Below are 25,466 nucleotides of genomic sequence, written 5' to 3'. Positions count from 1 at the left end.
ACCCTCCCCATCTTTGGCCTGCAAATTCAGGGCACAGTGGGGATAGCTCTGGCGTAGAACCCCTACTTTTCCTCCCCACGGTGATGTCTATTCCTGTAAAGTACATTCGATTAAGTATACTACCTGTGCAATGATGGCAGTCCTGGTTGGTGTACTTGGGTATCGTATCCAGGTGCCGGGATGGTTCAGCTCCAGTCGCTTTTATGAATGACATTTGCGGCACTTGACTTCCAAACTCGGGCATTCGTAAAGTATTTGGCCAGGGGCACCCGAAGCCTGGGGCACCGAACGTCTATTACCTTCTGGTTGTCGGTGTGCTTGGATCCGGAAACAGAAGCTAGTGTATTGCGGTGGGTATTCTTACCCTCGCTTACCCCTGGTGACAAAAGGGAGAAGGAAAGATGAGAATAGGTGCGGCAGATGCGTAGTTGGCGACGTGAAGACAGAAGATACCCACCACCGAGGCAAGATGGCTGCTTGCGCAAATGGCCCCGACATTAGTAGCGTCGCAACTTGCGAGGATCTTCGTAGCCTCCCTCATACCCACGTTTCCGGTTGTCGTCCTCTCTGGATCGGTCGTAGTCGCGGTATTCTCGGCCGCCCCTAACCGGCTCGTAGTTGGCATTGACGCCGCCTCGTCGGTCGCGATCGCCGCCGAATCTGCCTCCGTCGCGTCCGCCAGATCTGTCGTCATATGAGCGGCCACCGCCCCGGTCATACCCACCGCTGGGACCATCTCGGTCTCGGTCACCTCGGTCACGATCACCGTAGCCACCGCCGCGGCCACCGTAGCCAGGACCTGCAGGTGCGTTAGGAGGAGCCCCAAAGCCGTTCTGTTGGCCGAAGCCACGGTCACGGCCACCACCAAAGCCGCCGCCGCCACCGCCGCGGAATCCACGATCGCCGCCACGGAAGCCACCGCCCCTACCACGGCCTCCGCCGAAGCCTCCACCACGGAAGCCATCGCGGCCACCGAAACCGCCACCACCGCCGAATTGGCCAGGGCCGGTAGGGCGAGGAGGAGCGCTCTTGGTATAACCACGGCCACCGAGACCGCCACCGAAGCGACGCGGCTTCCATCCCTTAACTGTTCGACCTCTCTCAACATCTACCTTGATACGTCGATCTTTGATACGAATACCATCGCAACCATCTAGAGCAGCTATTCACACGTGCGCAGCAACGCGCTGTTGTCAGTAAAGCCTTACCACTATCTTATACCTTGGTCATAGGACGGGCAACTGAGGAAGGGAAGAGATAGGCAAGCTTGAGGGCCAAATCTCTGGTGAGGGACATGTATTTTTCTGGAAGGAATTAATGGCGGCATTACCTCTCATGTCTTTCTCACGCTCAAATACGACGAAAGCATATCCGCGGTGGGACTTCTTCTTCTTGTTGGGCTTCTTGTGCGCATGCGTGTCGGCAATGATTCGGATCTGCGCGTTGTAGAGTTAGCTTGATGGGTTTCACAGGAGCACGCAAATGGATGGAATGTAGCTTACGCGCTCGATGGGGCCAAAACGCCCAAACTCCCTCTCGAGATCACTCTCGTTCGCATCGTAGCTGAGTCGCGCGACGATGAGCGTCTTGAAGGGGTCGCCTCGAATGTTGGGGTCTTCGGCTGGTTTGTCTGGATGGGCAAGTCAGCGGGTGTCAGATGTCGAGGAGTAGTCGCATTCATAGGATGCGCATCGAGGGTGAACCTACAGCTGACGGGAACTTCCTTCTGGAGACTCTCCTGCGCAGCCTTCTTCTCCAGCTTCTTGCGGTCGCGCATTTGCAGCCAGCTCTCGGTAGGGACGTAGCCATCCTGGTCCTTGTACGCGTTGAGCGCAGGCAGGTAATCGGCCAGACCGGTGATGGCGGCAGTCTTGCGCTCTTGGGGCGCTTTGTCGGCGTGTTCGACCCATCGCAGAGGAGGCCGGGGCGCAAAGAGCGCCAGCAGCTGAGGGGGCAATTTGTCCGTCATCGCGCGTCGATTCGTACAAGAGGCGAAGTAAAAGATACGCAGAGACTGTTAAAACAGGGTAGCAAGGAAGAGGTGGAAGATTAAGTGAGTGACGAGAATTAGGCAATTATCTCCCTTTGTTTGATTATCAACATCAAAAACAAGGAATGGGGATGGCGTAGATGGGGGTGTGTTCGACAAAATCGACGGTGCTGAAAGGGACAGATGCGATGGTCGCGATTTGCTTGGATGGCAGCTTTGAATTGTTCTCGCCAAGCAATGGCCGACATTTAGGCGGCATGGTTACAATGCCAATGTCTGGGTGCTAGGCAATGCGCTGAGCCTGCAAAACCGCCTGCCAGGCTGAGGGAGAATGTGCGCTAGACCCTCTGAGGCTTAGCCCCAATTGGTGCTCTGAGCCTCTGATCCCTGGGGCACAGTGTCAATGGTCCAACGAAAGCCTACCACGCCCGAAAAGTTTCGCGACAGCTTCAGCCTCGAATCGACCATTCCGTAACCTGGGCGAGGTGCAAATTCCCTTGCTTTCACACGTTCAAGATGACTATAAGGGCATTGGAGAAGATCTCCGTCGGCCAGGTACGTTGCTCAGTCCGCACCCCAAACACCGTCAAGCTCGTTTACTGACTCAACCCTCGACTACATAGAATGGCATCGGCTCCTTCATCTTGCAATGCAAGCGCTTAGATATCCACTACTGCGACCACTCCGGCAGCTCTAGAGGCATGAAGTAAGCCCCCCGAAACGATGCATGCATGCATTGCTTCCCTTGTAGCAGAGCCGCAACATCTGACACAGACCAGCGCCTTTATCAAGACCCATCTCTCCAAGTTCGCCCAGACGCACCCGGCCATCGAGTTCGCCGTGTCGCCCCGGCCGCGGAAGCACCCCGTCATGATCGGCCACTACATCAACGGCCGCCAAAAGTCCATCTGCGTCGCCAACATGGAGCCCTCGCAGATCCTCAAGAAGGCCGAGCTGTTGCGAGACGCCAGCGGAGACAAGGTCAAGCGTGTCAACAAGCCCGTCACGAGTGTCAACGAAAGTGTCCGAGGAATATGGTCCCCGTACCACGGCAATGGAATGGCTGTGTAAGCCTGGCAAGCTGTTTTATACGGGTTTGCGTCAATCAATACGCCTGGGAGTCGTAGGAGACGGAGGCGAAATCGGATATACAACATGTATCGTCCTCAGGTGCTCTTGAGGAGGGGGAAATCATTTCTCGCCTCCGTGCCTCCAGTCTTTCCTCCAGTCTTTCGAACCTACGAACTTCATGCTGCTTCTGGCTACTGCGCTGCGGTACTCTAAGGGTAAAAACCACTTCCTGGGACGAAGACAGTCCCGGCGACCTTGTACTATTATTGCCACGGTGGAATGAACATTTACGTCCAGTGTATATATCAAATGAGAATAAATCAACAATTCCACGTACATTGGAAGTATGCATGCAAGATTATGTTACGGTTTTGAGTTACGATTCAAGATTCAACGGAGCAACATAATGTGAGAAGAAAACATATATATAGGGGTATTCATGACTTTTCTTTCTATCGTTAACCTAAACCTAAACCCATGCCGTGCCGTTACCCCCTTTTCATCAAGACGTAAAGTCAGCTACGAAGGCTGAGGACCCGGCCATTTTACTGATAGCTCTTGGTGGAACCATCTAAGCCTTGCAGTTGATGATGTCGACGACTGTAACGAGAGTTAGCACTTGAATTACGTTCACGTTAGGGATTCTTGAGGTGGGTAAGCTTACAGGCAGGCTTGAGGGAAGCACCACCGACCAGGAAACCGTCAATGTCGGCCTCCTGGGCGAGCTCCTTGCAGTTCTTCTCGCTGACGGAGCCGCCGTAGAGGATGCGGGTCTCGTCCGAGGCCTGCTGGCTGACGTTGTCCTTGAGCCACTTGCGGATGCTGGCGTGGACCTCCTGGGCCTGCTCCTTGGTGGCGACCTTGCCGGTGCCGATGGCCCAGATGGGCTCGTAGGCGATGACGATCTTGGACCAGTCGCTGACCTGCTTCTTGAGGGCCTCGAGCTGGGCGGCAATGACCTCGAGGGTCTTGCCGGCCTCACGCTGCTCGAGCGACTCACCGCAGCACCAGATGACGCTGATGCCGTTGTCGGTGGCGTACTTGGTCTTGGAGGCGACGATCTCGTCGGTCTCGCCGAGGATGGTGCGGCGCTCGCTGTGGCCCAGGATGGCCCAGTCGACCTTGGCGTCCTTGAGCTGGTGGGCGCTGGTCTCGCCGGTGAAGGCACCGTTGGGCTTGTCGAAGACGTTCTGGGCCGCGACGGCGATCTCCTTCTTCAAGGTCTCGCGGGCAGCGAGCAGGTAGATGGCCGGGGGAGCGACAACGGTCTCTGTGGTGAGGGGGAAGCAACTGGTGTAAGCTTGTGGTTTCAAGTAGAGGTATGGATAGCTCGGGAGTGGAGGTACTAACCAACGTTGGAGTCCAATTGAGCGTTGTTCAGGTTCTGGCAGATCTCTTTAACGGACTCGAGAGTACCGTTCCTGCGAGGAGACGATGGTCAGCTTTTTGGATTCCATGATACTTGACTGCTGTGTTGAGGCCTTTTCCGCAGCATAGAGCTGGAGGGGAGCTCTGGTGTTATTGGTACGGCGGGGAGGGGCTCACGTACATCTTGTGGTTAGCGGCAACGAGAGTCTTGCGGGCCATCTTGTCGGATTTCTTGGTTGGTAGTACCTTTGGTAGTTACAGAGAAAGTGAGTATAGAGAGAATGAGGAAGAGTCAGAGTGAGAAGATGTAGAAAGCTGGGAGAGGAAGCCGAAGTTGAAGACTGTCAAGTACTCGCGAGGGAGGAATCGGGAACATGGCATGGCGGGGTCCCATTGACGCAGCACGCAACAAAGCTCTGAGCAGACCCCGCCAAAAGCTCCTCTAGAGTTGCCCTTACCCACCACGGGCCTCGCAGTCTGGCCATCGTCAATCCCTCGTACGTTAGTATCCAATAATCCCGCTAGAAGCCCAGTCTGTTGAGCCACTGGCCATTCAGCGCTCCGGCGGTGGAGATGCTTCTGGCTTCATCCTTCGTTCCCACTTCGGTTTCATTCCAAACTATCTGCGTACTAGAAGTGTCCAAGATGTCCCTCGGTCGGGAAGGTAAGCTCACAGCTGAGCACTGCACCGTACGTTGTCGTACAATGCGGCTGGGTCGTCGGACGGACCCTTACTGACCAAGGGATGCAATTCGGCCCGAGATGCTAATAAAGTCCTCAAATCCCATATATCATTCGCTTTTGTTTTCGCAGAACAGATGCCTTTGCGATAATTCTCTGGAGTTTGGGCACTGACGAACCGGGAGCATACCCCGAGGCACGTGTCTGTATAACCGGCTCGATATCTCGCCATACATAGTCAAATGTAGCACTGGCGACACAAAAGAAGGCGCCCCTAGTGTCGTCTGGCAGTACCTCCTCGTGGCATCGATGGCAAACATCCTTTTCCGCATCGGACAGTACACGGCCTTTCGCGAGAGCATGGCCCCGAGTTGTCCGGAAACAGCCGAAGGGCCCGCCGCATTAGCCGCTACCAATGTTACAACGTCGACCTGCGCAACACCACTCGAGCAAGCGTTTGTGAGAGGAAACACGGCTCAGAGGTTCGCCCCTTCTTGTCCAACTCTGTCTTATGGCAACGAGGAATGAAAATGACAGCAACTTGAGAAAGGGACTTGTCATTTGTGGCCTGGGATATATTGATCCTCAGTACTGTGAAGTGTTCGCTGTCGAGGATAAGCTAAGATCTCATAGGGTGATTCGAATACTCGCCGTAAGAGACGGTAGATGAACGAACCAAATACGCCGGCAACTACAATGGCGACTTCAGTTGCGGCTTGGATACTGATATTGCTATCACAGCATTCTCGGTGAATGCTGACCTTTGATACGGCAGAAGGAACGGGCAACTGCCAGCGACGAGTTACGGCCTGATAGAGCGTCCATGGGTTCTACCTTGCATCGTCAGTATGCGAATGACCCAAGAAGCTGCCTGCGCCGCCGGCATGGTGACTGTGTGCATAACTGGACACGGAGGGCCCTTCGAAGCGATGCCTTCAGGCTTGATGCCGATGTCCCGGCCCAGTTCGCCAATATAGAATGGTGGATGAACAGCAAGCATCTCATTCGCGATCAGATTTCAGTCCGTCCCCGCCGCATCCTTTGACCTCCCGAGGAATTCCAGCCGGGTTATACATGAGCCCGAACCCAATGTCCGAGGCCACTGAGCGGAAACTGTGCAAGTGACGGCCTCCTCGGACTGGAATTAGGAGAATCTGTTCCCAAACTCCTACAGTCAATGATGGAAACTCGTCGATGCTCTCGGCCAAGGGGGCTTGCGCAGGATAGTGATTACGAATTATTCGGTATCACCTCGAAGTCCAGTCCCTATATGTCTCTTCCAGCTGTCCTGGCCTAAGCAGACACGATACCGGTGGCGGCGTACTCGGTCTTGCCTCGACACTTGTGACGACATGGCTTCTCCTTCTGCGCCTTCCGCGTTCATTTTGTTGGAGGCCTCGCATTTTGATAGCTCTTTGGACGACCTGACGGGGGACCCGAGCTACTTTTGGAGCCAGTGGCATATAGCTCCAAAGCAGCTACCAGACATTAATGATTTAGTGATGCGGTTGTTCTCGGCTACGGGAGGTATCTCGAGTATGATAAAGGGGTACACTAGGCTGACAGGTCATACCATACAGTCCACAAGACCCAGGAATTAGAATACCCTAGCACTCATTTCCAAAGCACTTGTACGCTGATCCCGTCATAACCAACTCGCGGCCTCATCTTTCCTGAACACGCCAAGGCACTATGGCGCCAATCAGAGTCGCATCGATTCAGTGGGTGGCTCTTGCCAGCCTGCAATGTTCTAATGTATGGATCAGCGCAAGAGAACCCCAAAGTACTGGCTCCTGCGTGAGTAGCCCCTGGAATCATTCCCCTATTGATATTCCTTACTGCCCCGATTCAACACCTCGACATAGCCGGGGCGCCGTAACGAGAGTATTCTTCTACCTCGCAACTGGATATTCGGTATATCTCGGGTCTGACTTCCCTCGTCGCCAATATACAGTCGAATCTTTGGCCTGAAGTCGACGTTATCATTATGCAGCATGGCATGTCTTATTCCTGCGAAGACAACAAAGGTACAAGCGATTCGACGGCTGAGAGATAGCATCATGTCATGAAGCTCTACCTGAGACCAAATTCTGTAGTCAATGGGTGACCTCACATGGCACCATATTGTCTGCGTAGTGTGTGAGCTTCACGGGCGAGCCGTTGAATGCCAGTCACCCCTCTGAGCCCGACGAAGAACTCACTCTTGCCAATTACGAGCCTCAAGCTCTACCCACCCCGAAAAAACCTCTGCGGTCTATTCGAGGCAGCTATGGACCACCGAAGGCTTACATAGTCTCAATATATTCCGAGTAACCCGCAAAATCGTAAAACAGATCCCAATGTGTCTGGTATGAAAGTGGCTCGCTTAGTCAGTAAGATACGGCCCAGTAGTTGAGCTATTCACACAATACTGACTGGATTTGATCTGTGTGATTGTATACAAGAGAACGTCGTCATCTCACAGGAGGCCTGACTAGTTGTCCCGAGACGTGAGGAAAGAAAACAATATCGCTGGAGGGGCCCCGCGTTCGAATCGCCAAAAAAATCGCATATGATCCCTTTGCACTAGCCGCGAATCGAACGCGGGGCCCATCGAGAATTCGTTTTTACGGAATGGCAACGATGGATTTTACCACTAAACCACTAGTGCTTGCGGCAGCTGTTAAGGCTGATGGTAATAGACACTGTTATTGATGTCTATATACTATGTTCGTAAGCTACGGGGTCGTGAGAAATGGTTTGGTGGTCGACGTGACGTGATGGAGCCAAAAGCTGGTGGCCGTTTGGTACGGGGCCCCTTTTTATATTCCTTTGGTCATCACTGAACCCATAGCGTATTGTTGGCCGCCAAAAACAAAAAGCAATTGACTACATATAGTTGATTCCATCTCGCTTACCCATCTTGGCATCCTCTTCCCTTATCCCAGTTCAATATCTCCAAGTATAGTCTGCAGAATGGTGCAAAAGAGACCAAGAGACACGCTTGTACTGTCCCGCCTTTGTACACTTCTGATCTCTTCACGAAACTGGTGGGAAACCGCCAGATCTAGAATCATCGGCGTACCAAGCAAGGCTGATTTACCATGTTATGATCATGGAAAGGTCTAGCATACATTGAGTATTGAAGCTCGTTACAAGCCCACAACGCCGTGTCTGGGTCGATAGTCAGCCTGGATATGTGAACAAAGTGCTTTTGAGCAGTTGTCGGCTTCCTCTATTACAGCACTGTTTACGAGTCATTATGGGTAAGTTGATATATTGGACCTGACAGCACGGTTATCAGTAGCCCCGTGGAGTATCCAAAGCGAATGATCTGGGAAAGGCCTTTTGCAAGCACGACTTCTCTTCTACAGGGGGCCTGACCTCGCAGAATAACGGCCAACAGTACTTTGATGTATAGTAGGAGAGTAGCATGTCAATCTTTGATGCCTGAGATGCGTAGATGGGCTGCCTTGAAGTGGCCGTCTGATCATGCGAAAGCCCCTATTTGATAGCCCAAATCGAACTTACGGGACGCGTAAAGTAAAAGGCTCCCATGAGTAAAAGCTTGAGATCCCCGGTTACAAAACGCGAGTGACCTGTAAAGGTTTGCTTCCCCAGCGTGTGGCATGGGTTGCTGTCTCTTCGTGGACAAACGCGCTCAGTAGGTACCTATTTGGATGACCGTTGCCCCTCGAACCCATGTCGCGTCTTTGCCCCCAAAGCTGGTTTGTTAAACACCTAGAACATTTAGTTTTCCTGTCCAAGCAACAGCTGACCCAATTGCATTTGAAAGCAGATAAATACCCTGCCCCCTCAGGTTTTCCGGTTCTGGTTTCTTCCTTCTTCACTCTTCCATCTTCACCAAACATCAAGCACTACCAACCCTCACGACACATGAAAACCTAGTCATAGTACTACCGCACATACGCTCTCGCACAGTACGTGACGACCACGCACATCACTGCCACCATGGCTGAAAGTGCGGCTGCCATCTTCGGGGTCGTCTTGCAGGTCGGCGAGCTGATCGAGATCGGCACAGCCTTTACCAAGAATGCCTACACTTTCATCGGCCGCTACGGCGGCACCAACCAAGACTATCGTGATATCAACGAGGAGGTATTTCACCTCGTTGGCGACCTCTTGACCCTCAAGGGCTTCCTTGAGTCGCGCAACGACGCGGCCCGAGGCGACCGACTGAGCCAACTTCGGGACACCATAAAGACCTGCTGGGAGCTGATTGGGAGACTTGATAAGCTCCTTGGGGTGGATACTAGCCATCAGAGCGGACGTGGCTCGTTCTTCCAAGACCTCGAGGCTGGCCATCAGAATCAACGGCCAGACCCGGTCTGGACCGACAAGTTGAACTGGATCGCTGTGAAGGATGAGGCTTTGGAGATCCTGCAACAGCTGAAGACCCAGAGACAAAACATCATTCTGTTTCTACAGATTGGCATCGCGTAATTATCTTCTCCCTTTTAACCGGATGAACTAGGCATGATGCTGACTGCGAATCAGACAAGGAGTCCAAGCGATGGTAATCGACGTGAAGAACACGAATAAGATTGTCCACGTTGTTCAAGCTCAGATGAACGGTAAGTGTTGGGCCCAGTATAGTACCTCCCTGTACATCAACCCCTCCAGTCTTTCAACACTTTACAGCCGAGAAAAGAGAACTGTCGATGATCAGTGTTATTGTCTTCCATATTGCACGGACATGACAAACAGCACTACAGTTATCCTGCCACTGCAACGAATATCACCCATGAAAACAAGGCAGACTAACATTGCCAACATCAGATTCGGAGATGCGCGAATATAAGCGCTGGTGGACCACCATCATCGATGAGATCAAGGCCATGCACCGCGAAAAGCGCAGCAATCAAGAGCCAAGAACCTGTAAATGGATTACGTTGGAGCAGAATTGGATCAACTGGCTTGGAAGAGCGAGCGAGGATGGAACCAATATAGCCCCCTCGTCTAGGTTTTGCTGGATCTGGGGGATTCCTGGCTCAGGAAAGACTGTTATGGCATCATTCCTCATCGACCAGGTCGCCAATGACAAAGGACAGAGAAATTGCTCCTATTACTACTGCCTTCACTCCAGAGGAAAGGATGAGACAGAAGATTTTCTTCGATGTGTCGTCAAGGACCTCCAGAAAAAGGTAGAGCATATTCCGGTGATCCTCCGACAGCGCTTTAACGAGGACGCCAGACCGACAGAAGACGACCTGTTGGAAAGCCTGATCCACCTTGCCGAGAAGTTGAAACGCGTCTACATCATCGTTGACGCGATCGACGAGAGCCGTAATCGTGAGCATATAGCGCGAGTGCTATACAAAATAGGCACATCCAATTCGTTCCGGCGAATCTCGCTCCTGGTGGCCAGTCGAAACGAGGCCGATATCCGCGAGATCTTTACTGGACAGTCACCCCCGTGCGTTGAGATTCCCATGTCTGGTGCAGGTGTCAAGGATGACATGCGGAGACTTGCGCACAGCGAACTCGTCAAATTTCAAGACTGGAGTGAGACGATGACCGCACGTGTGGAGAATGCACTGGTCGATCGTGCCCAGGGCATGTTCCGGTGGCTTGTATGCCAGCTTGACTTGGTGAAGAGGTTGAATCAGGAAACGTTTTGCGACGAGGCGTACATTCTCCGAGAGATCAGAAACTTCCCCGAAGATCTGTTCGGAACATACGAACGCATTCTAGCCCAGATAAAGGGAGAAGATCGCGAATTTGCCCGCACTGCGCTTGCCCTGCTCTGTAACCCCCGCACGCCCATCCCCAGTGCCGAGATTCTTGTCGAGGCATCTCTATATAAGATAGAGCTAGGCAAGATTGGCAAATATAATGTCGAACTTCTGAGAAAGGTCTGCAGCTGCCTCGTTACTGTGGCGAAGAGACGACAGACGAGACAGGCGCCCAAGTTTTACTACCCTGAAGAACAAGAACACAGGGCAGCTCTGGCACATTATACGGTCAAGGAGTACCTTTTCTCCAAGCACGCCGCCGAAGGCGTTGCCTCTTTCTTCGCACTGTCCCAGGAGTTTCTGAGGATAGTTGATTTGATGGTCTTCTTTCGAGGACTTCAGCGATTTGGCATCCGGAAGCAGGCAACTGAGCCAAGGCGCAAAACCCAAGTCCATCCCTACGACGAACATGCCTTGGTAGTCACGGAACATGCTCTTTCGTACCGCCGTTTGGAGCTGCTGGACAGCGCGGAGCTATTAGAGTTAGTTTTGTCTTCGCTGAAGCCCTCCTCCCAGCATTTCGCCTACCTCAAGCAACAGGGCGGCATAAGAATAACAATGCGTAACAACTTCCCACAGTGGGATAAGCTCCTGTTCGGCATTGACATGCGACCTCTGGGCCAAAACCCGGACCAGGTCGGGCTTCTGCTCAACCTCGTGCTCCTCGGCTGGCCTGAAATGGCGAAGAAGTACCTGGAAGGCTTCGAATTCAGCAGTCTTGGCGGCAAAAAGAAAGAGGCCATTTGGACGGAGCCATTCCGCATCCAGAATGAGGCCTATGAGACGCTCCCAGCACATGTTGTCCGAACTCGTGATCGTGCCTTTCTACACTTGTTCACGACACATGGTGCGTTCTTTGACTTCGAAAGCGAAGTTCTCTTTAGCATACTCCAGAGCCTCTACGTACTTGGCGATGATAGCGACGAGACGCTTTCCTTGCTCAAGGAGGTCCTGAAGCACGGCGCTGATCCGAACCCCAGACCAACGCGCTACAGACGTCAGAGCCCTGAGTCTGAGGAGCGTCCGCTTCCAAAGCACTTTGCTTTCACCCCTCTTCAGGTCGCTGTTGCATGCCTCGAGTCAGAATGGGTCGAGATTTTGCTCGAAGCCGGAGCCGACCCCTACGATTGTGGAATCAAAGGGGGTTATGTGCCAAGAGCGTTTGATAGTTTCGTCAGAGAGAATGAGGACGGTGCTGGCGAGAGCCTGTTGAGGCGTGGTCTCAAGAAACCAATGGATATCTGTGAGACAACCACACCACCATGGTCAAGTGGTGACGATAGCGACAAGGTTCTAAATACAGCAAGGCGACAGGTTCGACAGGCCCTGGCGGGTTGGCTGAGACGGGGTACAGATGAGACTGATATCCGGGGTGGCACCATGTATGACCCCCATGTGGTGTCTTGAGGGCGACCAATCCATTCAGATGTGATTTTGTGAGAAGGGAGTCAGGAGTGGAGGGCACTGGGAAAGAAGAGTTGTTGCTTTCTCGTCTCTCCGGGCAATGAATCATGATATGCATCATGTTGTGCTTGAGCTTGTGGATATCAAGACATATGATCCTAGTTAGACTAGTTACGACAATGAATGTGCACGAGCAATGAATCGAATATGATTTGCAAATGAGTGCTGTGATTCGGCTGGGATAGTTTTGGCTGTGATGGGTATGCAAGGTTGATATGCAGTATTTTCCTGGCGAGACAATCTGCGACAAACGCATTAGTGGAGGTGGCAAGTTGCAGCTGCCTCTTATGTGATTTTGCAGCAACTTGCGCCTACCTTCATCACCGACAAAACAGACTAAGAGGTACCTAAAGATGTAAATATGTATTTAATTAGGTAGGCAGTGTGCAAGCAGGCAGCCTCTCAAAAATCCAGGGACGGATTTTCTTCTTTCAACTGTAGAATAAATTAAAGCATTTATCGATCTAATTTTGGTTGATGGCCTTCCTTGGGGAGTAAAAAGGGGGCGTGGCAGTCAGGGTACTTTGCCAGAGGGTGAAGCGCCATACCCAGCACAGAGTGAATTACGGGACGTGGTACTGTCCGAAGCGAACATATATGGATTCCGAGGCTCAAACCAGCAGTAAAAACCATGCAGAGCGTACAGCTGAACCCCAAACAACATTCCCAACTCTCCTGATTTGCACTGGGTGCCTCAGACATAGTTAATCTATCACCCTCCTATGTCTGTCAAGCCAGTTGGACTTCATATCCATCCCCCTACACAATAGAAACGAGGCCACATGCTGTGACATTGAAATACCGCTGCTCAGTCGTGCTAAGCAAACAAGAACCTGTCCATGAGACCGCCTAGGACCCAGCGCAGGGCCCAGATCAGTGCCCGGAGCAGAGCGACGATGCAAGTCATGCCACCGAGGCAAGAAGCGATGACATAGAGTCTGCTGCGGCACCATGCCACGACCGGCATATCCAGAATTCTGCTGCCAATGGAGCTCTTGATGAATGCGAATCCTCTCTATGCCAGGATCGCGTATCAGCATTTTCTATCTTGAGCAACAACCTGGATAAAAGGGTGGACAGAAGGCGCCTTCCGAGTGGAAGTGGTGTCTACATACCTGCTTACGAGCGCGAATGACGTCGGTGAGAAGGTCTCTGTGCATTTGGTCGAACCGGTACGGGCTAGCTTCGAGACCATAATCGAACAGGCTCCTGGGAAAGGACTCATCCAACTCGTCCTTGCTTAAAGTGTGAATGTCTTCTCCATCTAGCCACACTCTTAAGACGAAGGCTTCGATTTCCCGGTCGTTGAACGTGCGCCGCTTGAGAAAGTCGTAAAGCCAGTCTTGTACCTTCTCGGTATTGGTAGTGCGAGTTGGGAAACGGGCGACTTGGTCGGTCCAGTCCACAGTCGCATCGTTGTTGTGGTCGTCATCCATGGCGAGGTTTGACAAAGTGGCCAGGTAGGGTTATGTTGCTTCAGCTTGATGGAGGAGTATGGGCTCAGCCGACAGCTTTATGTGAGTTTACCACGAGGCTGAAAAATAGGAATTTCGAAACCTTTAGAGATGAGAGCAGAAACTTTTGGGGTGTTAGTGAGTCCTGATCGAGTAGTACCTTCCTTCTGGAAAGAAAAAGGTTAGAATGGAGATGGGCAATCGTTAGTTAGGTACCATCCACACTTTGCTTGTGTTTACGGTAAGGGAACTGCTCCATTTCTGTAGAATGGTCTATATCTATCAACCTCCACAGTCATCGAATCAACCTATTCTTCGGTGCTGGCCTCATTGGTATCCATGTAACCAACCCGGAGAGCACCAATAGGGCAGGATATGATTAGAGATCTATTCGGGCTTTTGTTGCAATGAAGCTGCCCATTGACGCTCATCAGCGAGGTTCCAGTTTAGTACCAGACGATGAAGCAGGCAACGATGATAACGAGCAAAACGCCGTAGCATATTTTGCGAAACATGGTTGACTGTTGGTCGATCTCGGAGCGCTTGCTGACCTCGAGGATCATGGTATCGACTTTTTGTTTATGCTGAACCATAATCTTGTATTAGTAATTGTGCGTAAACAACTCGGTTGAAAGATGGAGGGTTTGAAGGGGAAAGAGGAAAGAGGGCATGACAATAATTATTGCCTGTGACATAATTTCTCTCGAGAAAGTGGTTACTCACCTGCCAGCTAGCGCGAAGAATGTCGATATAGATGGAATCACGCATCTGCTCGAAATGGTTGACAGTGCTGCTGTGGCTTTTGACTTTTTCGTAATCTTCTTCGGAAACCTTGGGGAGAATATTGAACAAATAGTCCTCGTCAAGGTCGAGGTCGAGCAGGTCTTCTCCGTTCAGTCGTACCTCGGGAAGGTATTCTCTGACCTCCTGATTGCTGAATTGGCGTTGCTCGAGGAGGTGTCGGAGCCACTCTCGCACCTCTGTAGTTGTGGCATTGCGCGGCGGGAAGTCGGCGACTTGGTCAGCCGGATGGGGGCCCAGGACCTTCTCAGAAGTTCCTTTGGTATTAGACATGGTGCCATCAGGCGGACTGGTCGGCGAGAAGCTTGGTATCTGGATGAGGGTGACCGAGGCTCAGTGGTAAGTGGTCTTTGGTGAACTGGCATCACCAGTGGTAGAGTAATCGTTCGTGGGAGATTCGTCGTTCCCAGCTTTACAGCCGTTCCATAACACTACCTAGTAGCGATGCCGTGCTGGTCGATCGCTCCTTCCTACTGAAGAGGGAACGCCCAAAAGCGCACTAAATCTACTCTTGAGAGAATTGGAAAGTTCACACAGGAGGTACGGCACGGGTACAGCTTCGTTACTGTACCGCCGCCAACGTACAATAGCAACTGGTGTCAGCAACTTGGGCATTATGGGGGAGCATCCTGAGAAGTACAGAACGGATAGGGAGTGAATGGCGGACAATCGTTGGACTTTTGTTACAATGGACTGGTACCTAAGTAGTTATTAATAGACCTTTCCCACCCAAACTCCAGATGCTCACTTGCCCCAAAACCGAAAACCATCAGTCAATAATGATATTACGAGATGCCGTGACCAGACTACCTCATGACCGCTTCTGGCCTATCTCGGCCATCTCGACGTCATCCCAATCTTCGCCCATTTCGCCTATCTTCCTGCCCACATAGATGCCAGCTGCCGTGACGATGCTAGCCAACAAGAACCAGCCCTCGAACCAGCGATCCACAAACCCGGGCTCGAGCGCACTCTCCAACGCATCCCCCACAGCACTCCCTACCTCTTTGGGAAGGTTACTGCGCAGCAGTAGGGCGGACGAGATCACGTAGATAGCGCTGATCTGCCCAATCAGGAGCGCGAGGTTAGCTTGCGCTTGGTAAAGGAGGCCCGGGGCCCACTTTGCGAAGATGTGAAATGTCTGGAGAGCCGAGTTGGCGGAGGCTGCCAAGATTACCCCGGAGAGCAAAAACGAGATCTGGCGGGCCCAGGCGATCTGGTCCAGCTTTGGATCCCAGTGTTTGGCGAGGAGGCCCAGCAGGCGGTTGATGGGGTCCGACGAAGAAAAGGAGGCGGATGGGGAGTATAACCGACGGAGACTGGTGAGCGTCGTTGCCAAGATTCTGTACACACAGTACAGACTGAAAATATATGTAGGTATCACAAAAAGCTTCCCTAGCGGTGTTGCTGCTCGGGCAGAGTTTGCCTGGCGCGATTTCATGTTCGAGAGTGAATTGCTCAAGTTGGCTTCCATTGCCTCGAGGCCCGTAATTTCGAGTTTCAAGCCACGAATCTCGCCAGCGTCGCCACCCCCGCGGATAGAGCCCAGTACTTTGGTGACCAGACCTCCCTTTTCGTTGGCGGAAGATTCGGCTACTTTACGCTGCAGCGTCTGTAGTCGGTGGCGTTTGGTCAGCAGCATTTCGTTCGTAGCGTCCAGTCCCGCCTGCTTCCGCGAGATGTCGGATTCCGTCACGGGGCGCCTGGAGGCCGGACTTCCAAAGGTATGCCACGGAGAGGAGACAGAAGCAAAGCCGGACAGCAGTGCCATGAGCGAGATGCCAATAACACCAATTCGCTCTAGACAGGCACGCGCTAGCCCACCAGTGCTCTGCGCCTGAGATTTCGCCATCTTTACGCTTGCATGTATGTCCTTTCCATCAATCGGCACAAGATGTCCGAGTGACCAGAAGGCGAATAGCCAGAGGCCAAACACGGCAAATTGGAGGATCCATGCTGTCCGGGGGATACGCCCCTTGGAGGTGCGCTGAAATGTCCAACCGGAGCTGGCGACCAGTGATTGAAGCTCGAGAAACGGTATTACGACGATCAGGAAGAAGAGCAAGGTAGGCACCGTGATCTTGAGGGCGGTTGCGCGCGCATAGGGGCTGACCAGCTCGGAGATCTCGCATAGGATCAATTCGGCCAGTACGGCAGCGAGGCCTACGGTGGTCGAAAAGGCGGCCGCTGCCACGCGCCTACGGATCGACTTGGAGCCGTGTTCGGCATGTGCTTGCTGCAGGGACAGCGGGGCGTCCGACGGCAGGAAGTGGTCTTCGCCGTCGCGAGAATTCTGGACCCGGGAGAGCTGGGGGAAGATCTTCCGCAGGACGACGAGCGAGACGACGGCGAAGGTCAGGATGAAAGGCGCGAGGGCTATCACGGTCGAGGCTGTCGAAAGGGCGGCCGAGCCGGGCGCGGAACACAGGTCATCGCCGCAGTCGGTCGACGAGGAGTGCATTTGAAGTACAGCTTAGGTAGGTATGCAAAAGGCAGGTTGGTTCGAGGTCGGATTATTGGTGGGGGGAGTAGCGCGAGACGAATGGGGTTCTATCTGCGGGCCACAGATCGCACACTACATCGAGACAGACAAGAATAGGGACACGGAGGATCAAGGAGGCGGCGAAAGAGTCATACCAGAATCGAATATTCGGGATCTTATTTAGGCGGCATGCTTCCCAGGAAGAGCGAGATGGTTTGCGACAGCAATTTATCGGATCAATCAAATAGGTTAGGTAGGTTGTGTTGAGAATCGGATTGGGTGTGGCTCCACTCGAATCTGTAGGAACATCCGGGGAGGGATGGTCCTGTCTGGCCTGGTCCTGGGATCATCAAAGATGACGACGACCTGGGGGCGTTCTGAAGTCGGCAACTAATGCACGGCCCAGAATGTTTCGAGAATCCAGTCTCACAACACACACGTCCGTGTCAGGAACGCGCACCTTTTTGGTTGGCGGCTGTTGCCGATCTGTTAGGCAGTGCACGCAGGCATGTGCATACCACCCACACTGGAACCACAGCGATTGAGGCTGGTGAGCGTACCTAAGTACCTTCTACATGTACCTAGCTTGGCGTCTGTGGCTGATGCCCCCGCTAATCATCCTTACCTAAGCGGGCCGGGGAGCTCTTCGAAAAAAGTTCAATGTCGCGCGACCGAATAGTGGCGTTGAAGTGTTGAAGAAATAACCGCCATTCCTTCGCCCAATCCACGTAACTGGGGTGGCTGTCAGGTTCGTGCTCATCAGACATGGCTTCTTCAGCTAGAAGCAGCGGCGCTGCGGCAGCATTATTACGGAGTAAGTGGAATTGGTCGATCAATGGGTGGTCAAAAGCACCAGCCATATGCATTTACATGTAACTATATTGGGATAACTCGCTGACCCGGTACTAGGGAGGCCGAATGTATGCGCCAGCTGCAGAACAACACAATTCCTCCGCCCTTACTCCGTCGCCGCTGAGGCACAGGCGACAGCCGAAGCACACCACCTGAAACCCACGCAATCAGAACCTCATGTACCCTTCACAGTGTCCCGGAAAGCGGAGTACCGCATTCGGTCCAGCATCATCCTCTCGCGGGCACCCCTTCTCACCCGGCCGCTCACGCCTTTTGAGAACGCCTTCTTCTTCTACCAGAAGCGACTGAACGAGCGTTTGACCACCGAGTTCCGACACAGCATGTTCTTCAAGAAGGACACGGCAGCCGACCTGGACTGGAGGATCAAGCTTGAGGAACGTGGCGGTCTGGTGGCGAAGGAGCTGGGCAGGTACTACGCCAAGGGCCGAAACGCATGGAACGACGAATTGCTGGTCGGCAGTACTCTCAGCGACGAAAATCGAATCCGGGAGACCTTGTTGAAGGATGCCGAGATGCGGGTCACCGAAGATGGTGAAAAGGCCAAGCCGGACGAGATTGTGCCTGTGGAGAAGCCGCAGCCCCGAATCACCGAGTCGGACAAGAAGAACGACGTGCGAAAGCTGGACCGCAAACTGGACCAGACTCTGTACCTGGTGGTCCAGAAAGCAAGTGGAGAGTGGCAGTTCCCGACTGACGACATGTCGACAGAGGAGAACTTGCACCAGGTAGGTTAAAAGGGGAATTTATGGGTGGGAAACTTGACAATTGCTAATACATTTCCTAGTCTGCACAGCGGGTATTGGATGCGGCAGCAGGCCCCAACATGAACACCTGGATTGTTGGTCGCGTGCCCGTGGCTCACCACGTCGTGCAGCCCAAATTCAAGGAAGACACATCATTAGCGGCGAAGGGAGAGAAGACCTTCTTCTTGAAGGGCAGAATCATGGCCGGTCAGGCTGATGTGAAGGAGAACACTCTGGGCTACAAGGATTTCAAGTGGCTCACGAAAGACGAGCTGAAGGAGCTTTTCCCAACCCCGTACTTCAAGTCTGTACGAAACATGATGGCCGACCGGTGATATGGTTGAAAATCCGGTCCTATACTTGAAACAGACCGTGTGTACTTTACAAGCTAAACGTGTATACAAGCAATATACTCTATTGTACAATATGAACCGTTTGGCACAACTTCCTTGTTGCGGCGGAATATGTGTTCGTATTCAGCAACTGCATTAACTATGAATAGGAACCTGCTATTGGGAAGCATCGGAGACAAATTGAGTGACTCGCTAGCCACTTTGCCAGGAAACAAGAAGCGAATTTAGATCTGCCTTGTTGCACTTCCAAAACCAGATTATGGTGAAGGTTTACGCCGCCTTCTCAATCCAGAGGGTCATCATCGAACCCAGCCTGTGCGTGATATATACCGACAAGACCACGTCCAACAAAAAGCACAGCAAGTGATTGCTGCCCCTGCCCAACGTGACGTGAAATGCCCCCTCGCACCCCTTTTCTCCAAGTCATCGCCGATCAACCCTGCATCTCATAGATCGGATCCATTCCACCGCTTCTCTGGCCGTGTTGTGTTCCATGTGCTCCGACCGTCTCTCCGGTGCTCTGCGGGCTGATATACGGGTTCGGCGAAGCCATCATGGTCTCGTTCGATCTCTCCGAGATGGCGGACAACGGCGGCACCCAACGATCCCGATCGGGGTCGTACGCTTGGTACTGGATGGGCCGCGGCTGCTGCTGTCCATGCTGTGTGATGGGAGGAGATGGTGTAGTCTCGATCGACGGGACGATGGTGCTCGGGCTGTCGGCTGGAAGCTCGGCTTTGAAGAATCCGTGGGCGTGTCCGTTGTTGTCGCCACTGTGATGATGTGCAGGAGCATTTGCGTTAGCGATGGGATTGGGGCTGGCCTTGTCATCGTAGTTATTGCCGTCGGTCCTGGCGCCGTTGGCACCAGCAGGTGAGGGACGCAGACCTTGGTATCCAGGCTCCTTCTTGGCCTTGAGGCGGCGGTAGCGAAGTGCCAGGAAGACGAACGCGATGAGGATGAACGCGCCCAGGCCGGCTCCGGCACCGATGCCGGCCAGCGCGGCCGTGGAAAGACTCGGGCCCCCCGGACTGCGCCGTCGCCGCGGCAGGGTTTCCACTTGTGGCATCAGGGGTAGCGGTACTTGTAGCTGTGCCTGTAACAGCACCATCATTCGACTTTGACGGCTGAGTCGTAGGATTAGTGACAGCGGTGGGCGTATAGCCATCGGCGAAGTTGATGGTGCCGCCCGAGGATCTGGGCAAGTTGGCATGCCTGGTGAGATTCTGGCCGTCCATGAAGGGTATGCTCCAGTCCGCGCGATCGGGTGTGCAATGACAGCTCTGGTTGCCATAGTTCAACGAGGGTTCCTCGATGTCCTCTTCACAGCCGATCCACGGCACATCCTGGCCCCTCTTGCCTTGCTCGCTCTTGCAGTTCGTTAGGCCTACCCACTCCTGGTTGTCGTAGATGCCTTTGTTTGGACAAGCGTCCGCCTTGTAGTTTTCGTCGGTGCAGCCAGCTAGGTATGTAGTGGCGAAGTCCTCTTTTGCGTCGATGCCATATCTATTGGTCAGCTACTTGCTCGGTTGTTCTATTTTAGGTGATCAAGACGTGGAGGAATTGAATGGAAACATGAGGGATACTGGAGAGCTGGAACCTTAGATAAAGGTGATGTTCTGGATGCTGTTTTTCACTCACGGTTAAAGCATGCATTGCTGGACATACACATGTCGCCCTTACTGCAACATGGATAGTGCTGTCCAGAGGCGGCATTGCCACAGGGGATGTAGTCTATGTATGACTTCTCGCTGGCGGACTTATAGCAAGTGCCGTTGGAGATCAGGACGTTGATTTCGACCATGATTTGTTGCTAGGTAGCGCATCAAGCAAGACTGTTGGAATGGTACCAGAGGTCTTCAATGGGCTGGCAATGGGGTTCCGCAGTTGAGCTGATAAGGACTTGAGCAATGCGAAGCAAATGGGAAACACCAGGCCCAGGAGAAATTGTTGTTGTGCGTACTGCGGCAAATGAGTGGTCTGCGGCGGGCGTCACGGCAGTAATGTCACAACGTGCACTGCTTGACAGGAGCCAGAAGCAAACAGGCCTGAGCTAGGAAGGAAGACTGAGGTTGGAAAGGTTGCTGATCAACCAATCTTCACTGCTGAGCTTGAACAACAGTCAACACATTGAATTTAATTTATCCTGTGTTATTCACCTGACCTTTTCTTCATTGTCATCCGGACCACTGCGGCGTCACTCCCACATCACTCCCCTTGCCGAGATATGATTGATCATGTTGCTAAGATCCCAATAAGTGATATTTCTTTGTAGGACTATTCCATCATCTCTTGCCAATGTCAAGTTAAATATCTCTTGCTGGTCGTAGGAGAAGATCGACATCCCGACTTTCCACCCATTCCAAATACTGAGGGTTCTGCTTGCGATGATCGTCCAGTCATGTCAATATGCTATCTACCTAGTTATCTACCTCCTACTGTCAACCAGATTGTGCACTTCTCCATTTTCCTAGCCATTCGAGGCTTCTTTGATCACACAGTAATCTATCGTCAATGATCCCGCCACGGATAGCGTGGCTTGACACATCCGAGCATTCAGCTGGTGGACAGTTCACTGGGATGCTTCACAGCCAGCGTGATCGCCACTAAAGGCACTTATGACACCAAGACAATCTCCCCAATTAACCAAGAACATCATTGACGCAATGATACAATCAGTTGGATGGCAGTAGGCTACGACGTGTAACCAAGACCCGTCCCTCGACAAGAGACCCAAAACTCCTTGACGACTTGATTTGTAGCTCTGGACCCACGCAAGCTAAAGATTCGCCGCTGTTAGCTACCGTAGGAAAGCAAGTTCAATGGTCTTGGCTATGTAGTCCTGGGGATTACTCACCTGGTAATCTTCTTAAGGAATAACGCTCTATCTGCAGGGGAGACCTTATCGCTAGGGAACGAGTCGTCGTTCAATGCTGCTTCGAGCCATTGGCGAGCATGAGCGTTTTGGAAAACAAGCTTCTTCAAGGGGTCGCTGAGCTTGTCCAGTTCACTTCGCGCGGCATTACCGCCAATATTTTGAATGAGAGACAGGGCGAGTATGGGGCCAAACTGGTTCATGGCCCCGTCAATCGTTCCTTGTGTACCCTCATCATCGGACTTCAGCGTGATGAACGAGGTCTAGAAAAGTCAGCCAGCGACTCCATGACACTTGTATAACAAGGTGGATACATACCCAAAAATCAGCTGCAGCTGCTTTTGGTAGTGGTTCCTTTCCATTGAGCATCTCAATGGCAAACGTAAAGATATACTCTGCATTGCTATGAGGTTGGACCCTGGATAGAACATCTGGGCATCTTTGGATAGCCTTCTGGATGAATTCAATGCTGAACTGGGCCAACTCAGGATCGTTCGATGGGTGGCCAAGCATCCCGATATAACTGATAACCCACGGCAAAAGCTGGTCAATAACTTGGCGCATCTGGCCCCTGTAGCCCCCGTTATGTACGTAGCTCAGAAAGACCTGGGCAGTATTGACGGCTGTGGGGGCCGCTACGTGCCAAGGGCTGGTGAGAAGGTCGATCACCATCTGCGGAGGGAATACAAACGGCCCTGGCTCAGTCTCCGAGAAACCAGCTCGAACAACGTGATTGATGTCAGACATAACTTGAAGGCTGTCGTGGAACGTAGTCTTTGTTTGGGCAAGGATGTTCATGATATTGGCCTGCAGCTGTTCGAGTTCTGGACTACTCTTGACTGCCATCGAACTTTCGTCCGCATCGAGGTTGATGGGGGAGTCTGAAGGGGACTGCAGACCTTTCGCTGCCCCGAGTAGACATCTTAGAGCCCGCACAGCTACTTGCAGAGCTACCTCATGTCCAGGTACCTATCCACTCTCGGCATCAGTATTGATATTTCGGGAAGCAACTTATATACTAACTAGGAGGGAATGCAGGCAGCCTATGATAAGCTCTGCGTTCATTACCCCCGAGACCCTGGAATAGGAAGAAGTGAACACTGAATAGGAAAAGGAAAGGCATAAACACAACAATGAACAAATACACACAGACTGCTGCTTACCGGTTGAGTAGGCTGTTGGTTCAAATCGAACGCGCGCATCACGGTAGGGTCGTTAGGTTCCAACATGAATGAAATAGACTTGAGCTGGATAGCCTTCTCGATGTCCGAAGCGATTAACATGAGTAGCTGCTGGAAAGCACCAAGACGCTGCGACTCCTCTGGAACGGCTTGGATGATGGAGGCGATAGCACTGACGACTCGCTCTTCGGTAAGAGAGTCCATTGGCACGCTATTCCGGATCATGCCATATTGTTCAAGGAACGCACCAACTTCAGGGGTTAAGATGGCCCTGCACGAGGAACATAGCCTGTATATGGATTTTGCAGAAGGCCCGGCCAAGTGAGACTCGTTCAGGGCACCGAAGAGTAAATTCAGTGCTGCTGGCAGGAACTCAGCACGACGTACAAAGTACTCCGAGTATCGCTCGATGAGCGAAAGGCACGTCTGTCTTGTCCGGACGGGTACAACCGAGTGTCCCTGACGCAGCAGATCGAACAGCTGAGAGCCGAATACTTTGGATAGGGCAGCATCGCAAGAATCGTTGTCAGGAAGGCAATCGGATAGAGAGCCTAGACAGAAGGCTGCGGCTTCAAGCTCTGCCCAGGCAGTAGTAGAGAGACTTTGCGTCGTTAGATCCACAAAGACGGAGATCAGAGAGTCACCGGCAAGCGTGTACATGGTCTGAAGCAAGTCGCATACATCCTTGCGCGCGTCGCTGAACCCAACTCTCTCAGTTGAATCCCACGCATTGTACACGCTGATGTGAGGGTATTGAATCTTGCGCCAGCAATGAGAAACGACTTGCATGAGATAAGATAGTGGAGGTATGTTCCAGTTGACAGGCTGGTCTGGTTCCGAAAACAAGTCATCCGTCATCGACTCGATTAGTGTAGCCCAGAAATCAAGAGCGGGCACGAAAATCTTATCCTCGGCGACCAGATGACCCTGAGCAGCCAGTAGTCCCAACAGCCCAGACAAGAAGCGCTGCGCCCTCTCATTGGACGGGTTCAGTAGCTCGGTAATCTGGGCGTCGCCGAATGCGATCATGAGAAGGCCAAACTTCACCGCAGCAAAGTCAAAGTCGCCCTGGATCAGCTCTTGATAGTGTTTCTGCGACCAGTCAGAATCGAAGAGGGAATAGAGTAATTCGTAGTCATCTTTGGTGAAGAAAGTTTGCCAGTTGTTCAGAGAGTCGGTCAAAATCTCTATCGCTGCCTCATAAATGTCATCGACGACGAGACATTCTATTGTCGGGCGAAGCAGGGGCCTCAGGTTGGCAGTCAACTGTTCGTTCGGTATGCGCTCGCCGTAGGTCATCCAGTCATGCAAGGCGTCAATGGCATCCCTTTGAACCCGCGGTCCTGCTGAGCCGGATAAGGAGATAGCCACAATAGTTGCTACGTCCTGGGAGTTTCTGACAAGACGTTCATGAAGAGCAATGTATTTGCTAGATCTTGAGTCTATCTTCTCTCCTTCTTCAGCTAGCGCCGCTGCAAACCATGTCACGCTGATGGCTTTCTGTGGAGTCAAAGATGGGAATATGTCTCCAACAGGTGCTGCGTCTTTGGCATCATCCAGGATATCCCCCTTATTGAGATCTAGGCAGTAGACAAGATCTCGAATGCAGTGAGGCCATAGATGAGAGAAATGGATGTAGTGGGTGACCAAGGCAGAGCAGAGCTTCCTGATGACTATCGAACCAGCACCGTTGTCGAGAGAAACGACAAGCCAGTTGATGAGCTTCTGTACAAGAAGCTTAGCTGCGTCATCATCGATGGTGTCGGTGTTGAGCTTGACAACAAAAGTGAGAGCCCCAAAGAACTTGACGTTGTCAGAGGAGCGTGCCAGTAGGGCATCTGCAATCTGCCAGCCGTCGGGCGACTTCTGTAACGCCTGGAGAGACTCCTGAATCCGTGAGATAACAGCAGGTGAGTTTGGCTGATACAAACTTTCGACCAACTACGTTTCATGTCAGTACGCGCCAGCCCTATGTCGATGGCGGTGGGATACATAGACATAGTGAGCCAGTTGGTGATCTTAGGATAGCTGGTGACAGTGGGATCATGGGCAATGAAGTGGCTGGCGGGTGTATTGAAATCGGGAGCAGCAATCGCTACTTTGTCATATACAGGGACGGGGGAGGGACTGCAACAGTACTCACGTTTTCGATGTCATTAATACTGGCCGGTTGAGGAATTTGGTCCATGACGATCACCCATAATCATGCGCGACAAGAGTCGCGAGGTCTGATTTGAAGTGAAGAGGTATGTATGTGTGAAGTAGGTAGTCTGGGGCAGCCTGATGTTATATTCAAGCCGTCAGTACATGCAGGTCAAGCTCTATTTTCCACTTGGAACCCGAAGTCATTGATTGATCGATGAAATTCATGGTGGGGCAGATGCAGCTGCTCTCC

The 25,466-nt window shown here is 52.4% G+C and overlaps 10 protein-coding genes across 10 annotated transcripts; 3 read left to right on the top strand and 7 right to left on the bottom strand.

Annotated features, from left to right (window-relative positions):
* Positions 1-497: 497 nt before the first annotated feature.
* PG997_012551 (uncharacterized protein) lies at positions 498-1,969 on the bottom strand (the record flags this gene model as incomplete). The annotated part of the gene is made up of 4 exons (XM_066816865.1): positions 498-1,162; positions 1,331-1,436; positions 1,503-1,630; positions 1,708-1,969. The coding sequence occupies 4 exons, from the start codon at positions 1,967-1,969 to the stop codon at positions 498-500; spliced, it is 1,161 nt and encodes a 386-aa protein (XP_066662557.1).
* Positions 1,970-2,506: 537 nt separating this feature from the next.
* On the top strand, positions 2,507-3,061 carry PG997_012550 (mitochondrial 54S ribosomal protein mL43; the record flags this gene model as incomplete). The annotated part of the gene is made up of 3 exons (XM_066816864.1): positions 2,507-2,545; positions 2,614-2,696; positions 2,770-3,061. 3 exons carry the CDS (start codon positions 2,507-2,509, stop codon positions 3,059-3,061), a joined length of 414 nt encoding a protein of 137 aa, XP_066662556.1.
* Positions 3,062-3,632: 571 nt separating this feature from the next.
* PG997_012549 (Triose-phosphate isomerase) lies at positions 3,633-4,648 on the bottom strand (the record flags this gene model as incomplete). The annotated part of the gene is made up of 4 exons (XM_066816863.1): positions 3,633-3,661; positions 3,726-4,331; positions 4,412-4,482; positions 4,611-4,648. 4 exons carry the CDS (start codon positions 4,646-4,648, stop codon positions 3,633-3,635), a joined length of 744 nt encoding a protein of 247 aa, XP_066662555.1.
* A 4,413-nt stretch (positions 4,649-9,061) lies between these two features.
* Positions 9,062-12,252, top strand: PG997_012548 (uncharacterized protein; the record flags this gene model as incomplete). Its single annotated transcript, XM_066816862.1, has 3 exons — positions 9,062-9,549; positions 9,608-9,684; positions 9,890-12,252. 3 exons carry the CDS (start codon positions 9,062-9,064, stop codon positions 12,250-12,252), a joined length of 2,928 nt encoding a protein of 975 aa, XP_066662554.1.
* Positions 12,253-13,126: 874 nt separating this feature from the next.
* PG997_012547 (uncharacterized protein) lies at positions 13,127-13,745 on the bottom strand (the record flags this gene model as incomplete). The annotated part of the gene is made up of 2 exons (XM_066816861.1): positions 13,127-13,324; positions 13,425-13,745. 2 exons carry the CDS (start codon positions 13,743-13,745, stop codon positions 13,127-13,129), a joined length of 519 nt encoding a protein of 172 aa, XP_066662553.1.
* Positions 13,746-14,209: 464 nt separating this feature from the next.
* On the bottom strand, positions 14,210-14,837 carry PG997_012546 (uncharacterized protein; the record flags this gene model as incomplete). Its single annotated transcript, XM_066816860.1, has 2 exons — positions 14,210-14,347; positions 14,487-14,837. The coding sequence occupies 2 exons, from the start codon at positions 14,835-14,837 to the stop codon at positions 14,210-14,212; spliced, it is 489 nt and encodes a 162-aa protein (XP_066662552.1).
* Positions 14,838-15,375: 538 nt separating this feature from the next.
* PG997_012545 (uncharacterized protein) lies at positions 15,376-17,025 on the bottom strand (the record flags this gene model as incomplete). Its single annotated transcript, XM_066816859.1, has 1 exon — positions 15,376-17,025. One exon carries the CDS (start codon positions 17,023-17,025, stop codon positions 15,376-15,378), a length of 1,650 nt encoding a protein of 549 aa, XP_066662551.1.
* A 786-nt stretch (positions 17,026-17,811) lies between these two features.
* On the top strand, positions 17,812-18,997 carry PG997_012544 (mitochondrial 54S ribosomal protein mL46; the record flags this gene model as incomplete). Its single annotated transcript, XM_066816858.1, has 3 exons — positions 17,812-17,860; positions 17,956-18,644; positions 18,704-18,997. 3 exons carry the CDS (start codon positions 17,812-17,814, stop codon positions 18,995-18,997), a joined length of 1,032 nt encoding a protein of 343 aa, XP_066662550.1.
* A 451-nt stretch (positions 18,998-19,448) lies between these two features.
* PG997_012543 (uncharacterized protein) lies at positions 19,449-20,819 on the bottom strand (the record flags this gene model as incomplete). The annotated part of the gene is made up of 3 exons (XM_066816857.1): positions 19,449-19,928; positions 19,966-20,477; positions 20,657-20,819. The coding sequence occupies 3 exons, from the start codon at positions 20,817-20,819 to the stop codon at positions 19,449-19,451; spliced, it is 1,155 nt and encodes a 384-aa protein (XP_066662549.1).
* Positions 20,820-21,709: 890 nt separating this feature from the next.
* PG997_012542 (uncharacterized protein) lies at positions 21,710-25,259 on the bottom strand (the record flags this gene model as incomplete). Its single annotated transcript, XM_066816856.1, has 5 exons — positions 21,710-21,779; positions 21,873-22,153; positions 22,209-22,781; positions 23,096-25,012; positions 25,215-25,259. 5 exons carry the CDS (start codon positions 25,257-25,259, stop codon positions 21,710-21,712), a joined length of 2,886 nt encoding a protein of 961 aa, XP_066662548.1.
* Between the last annotated feature and the right edge of the window lie 207 nt (positions 25,260-25,466).

The sequence above is a fragment of the Apiospora hydei genome (assembly GCF_038363865.1).
Source record: "Apiospora hydei strain CBS 114990 chromosome Unknown utg000009l_segment0_segment0, whole genome shotgun sequence".
NCBI classification, from domain to species: Eukaryota; Fungi; Ascomycota; class Sordariomycetes; order Amphisphaeriales; family Apiosporaceae; genus Apiospora; species Apiospora hydei.
Note: the sequence above shows the minus strand (reverse complement) of the source record. Positions and strands in the feature narration are given on the sequence as shown.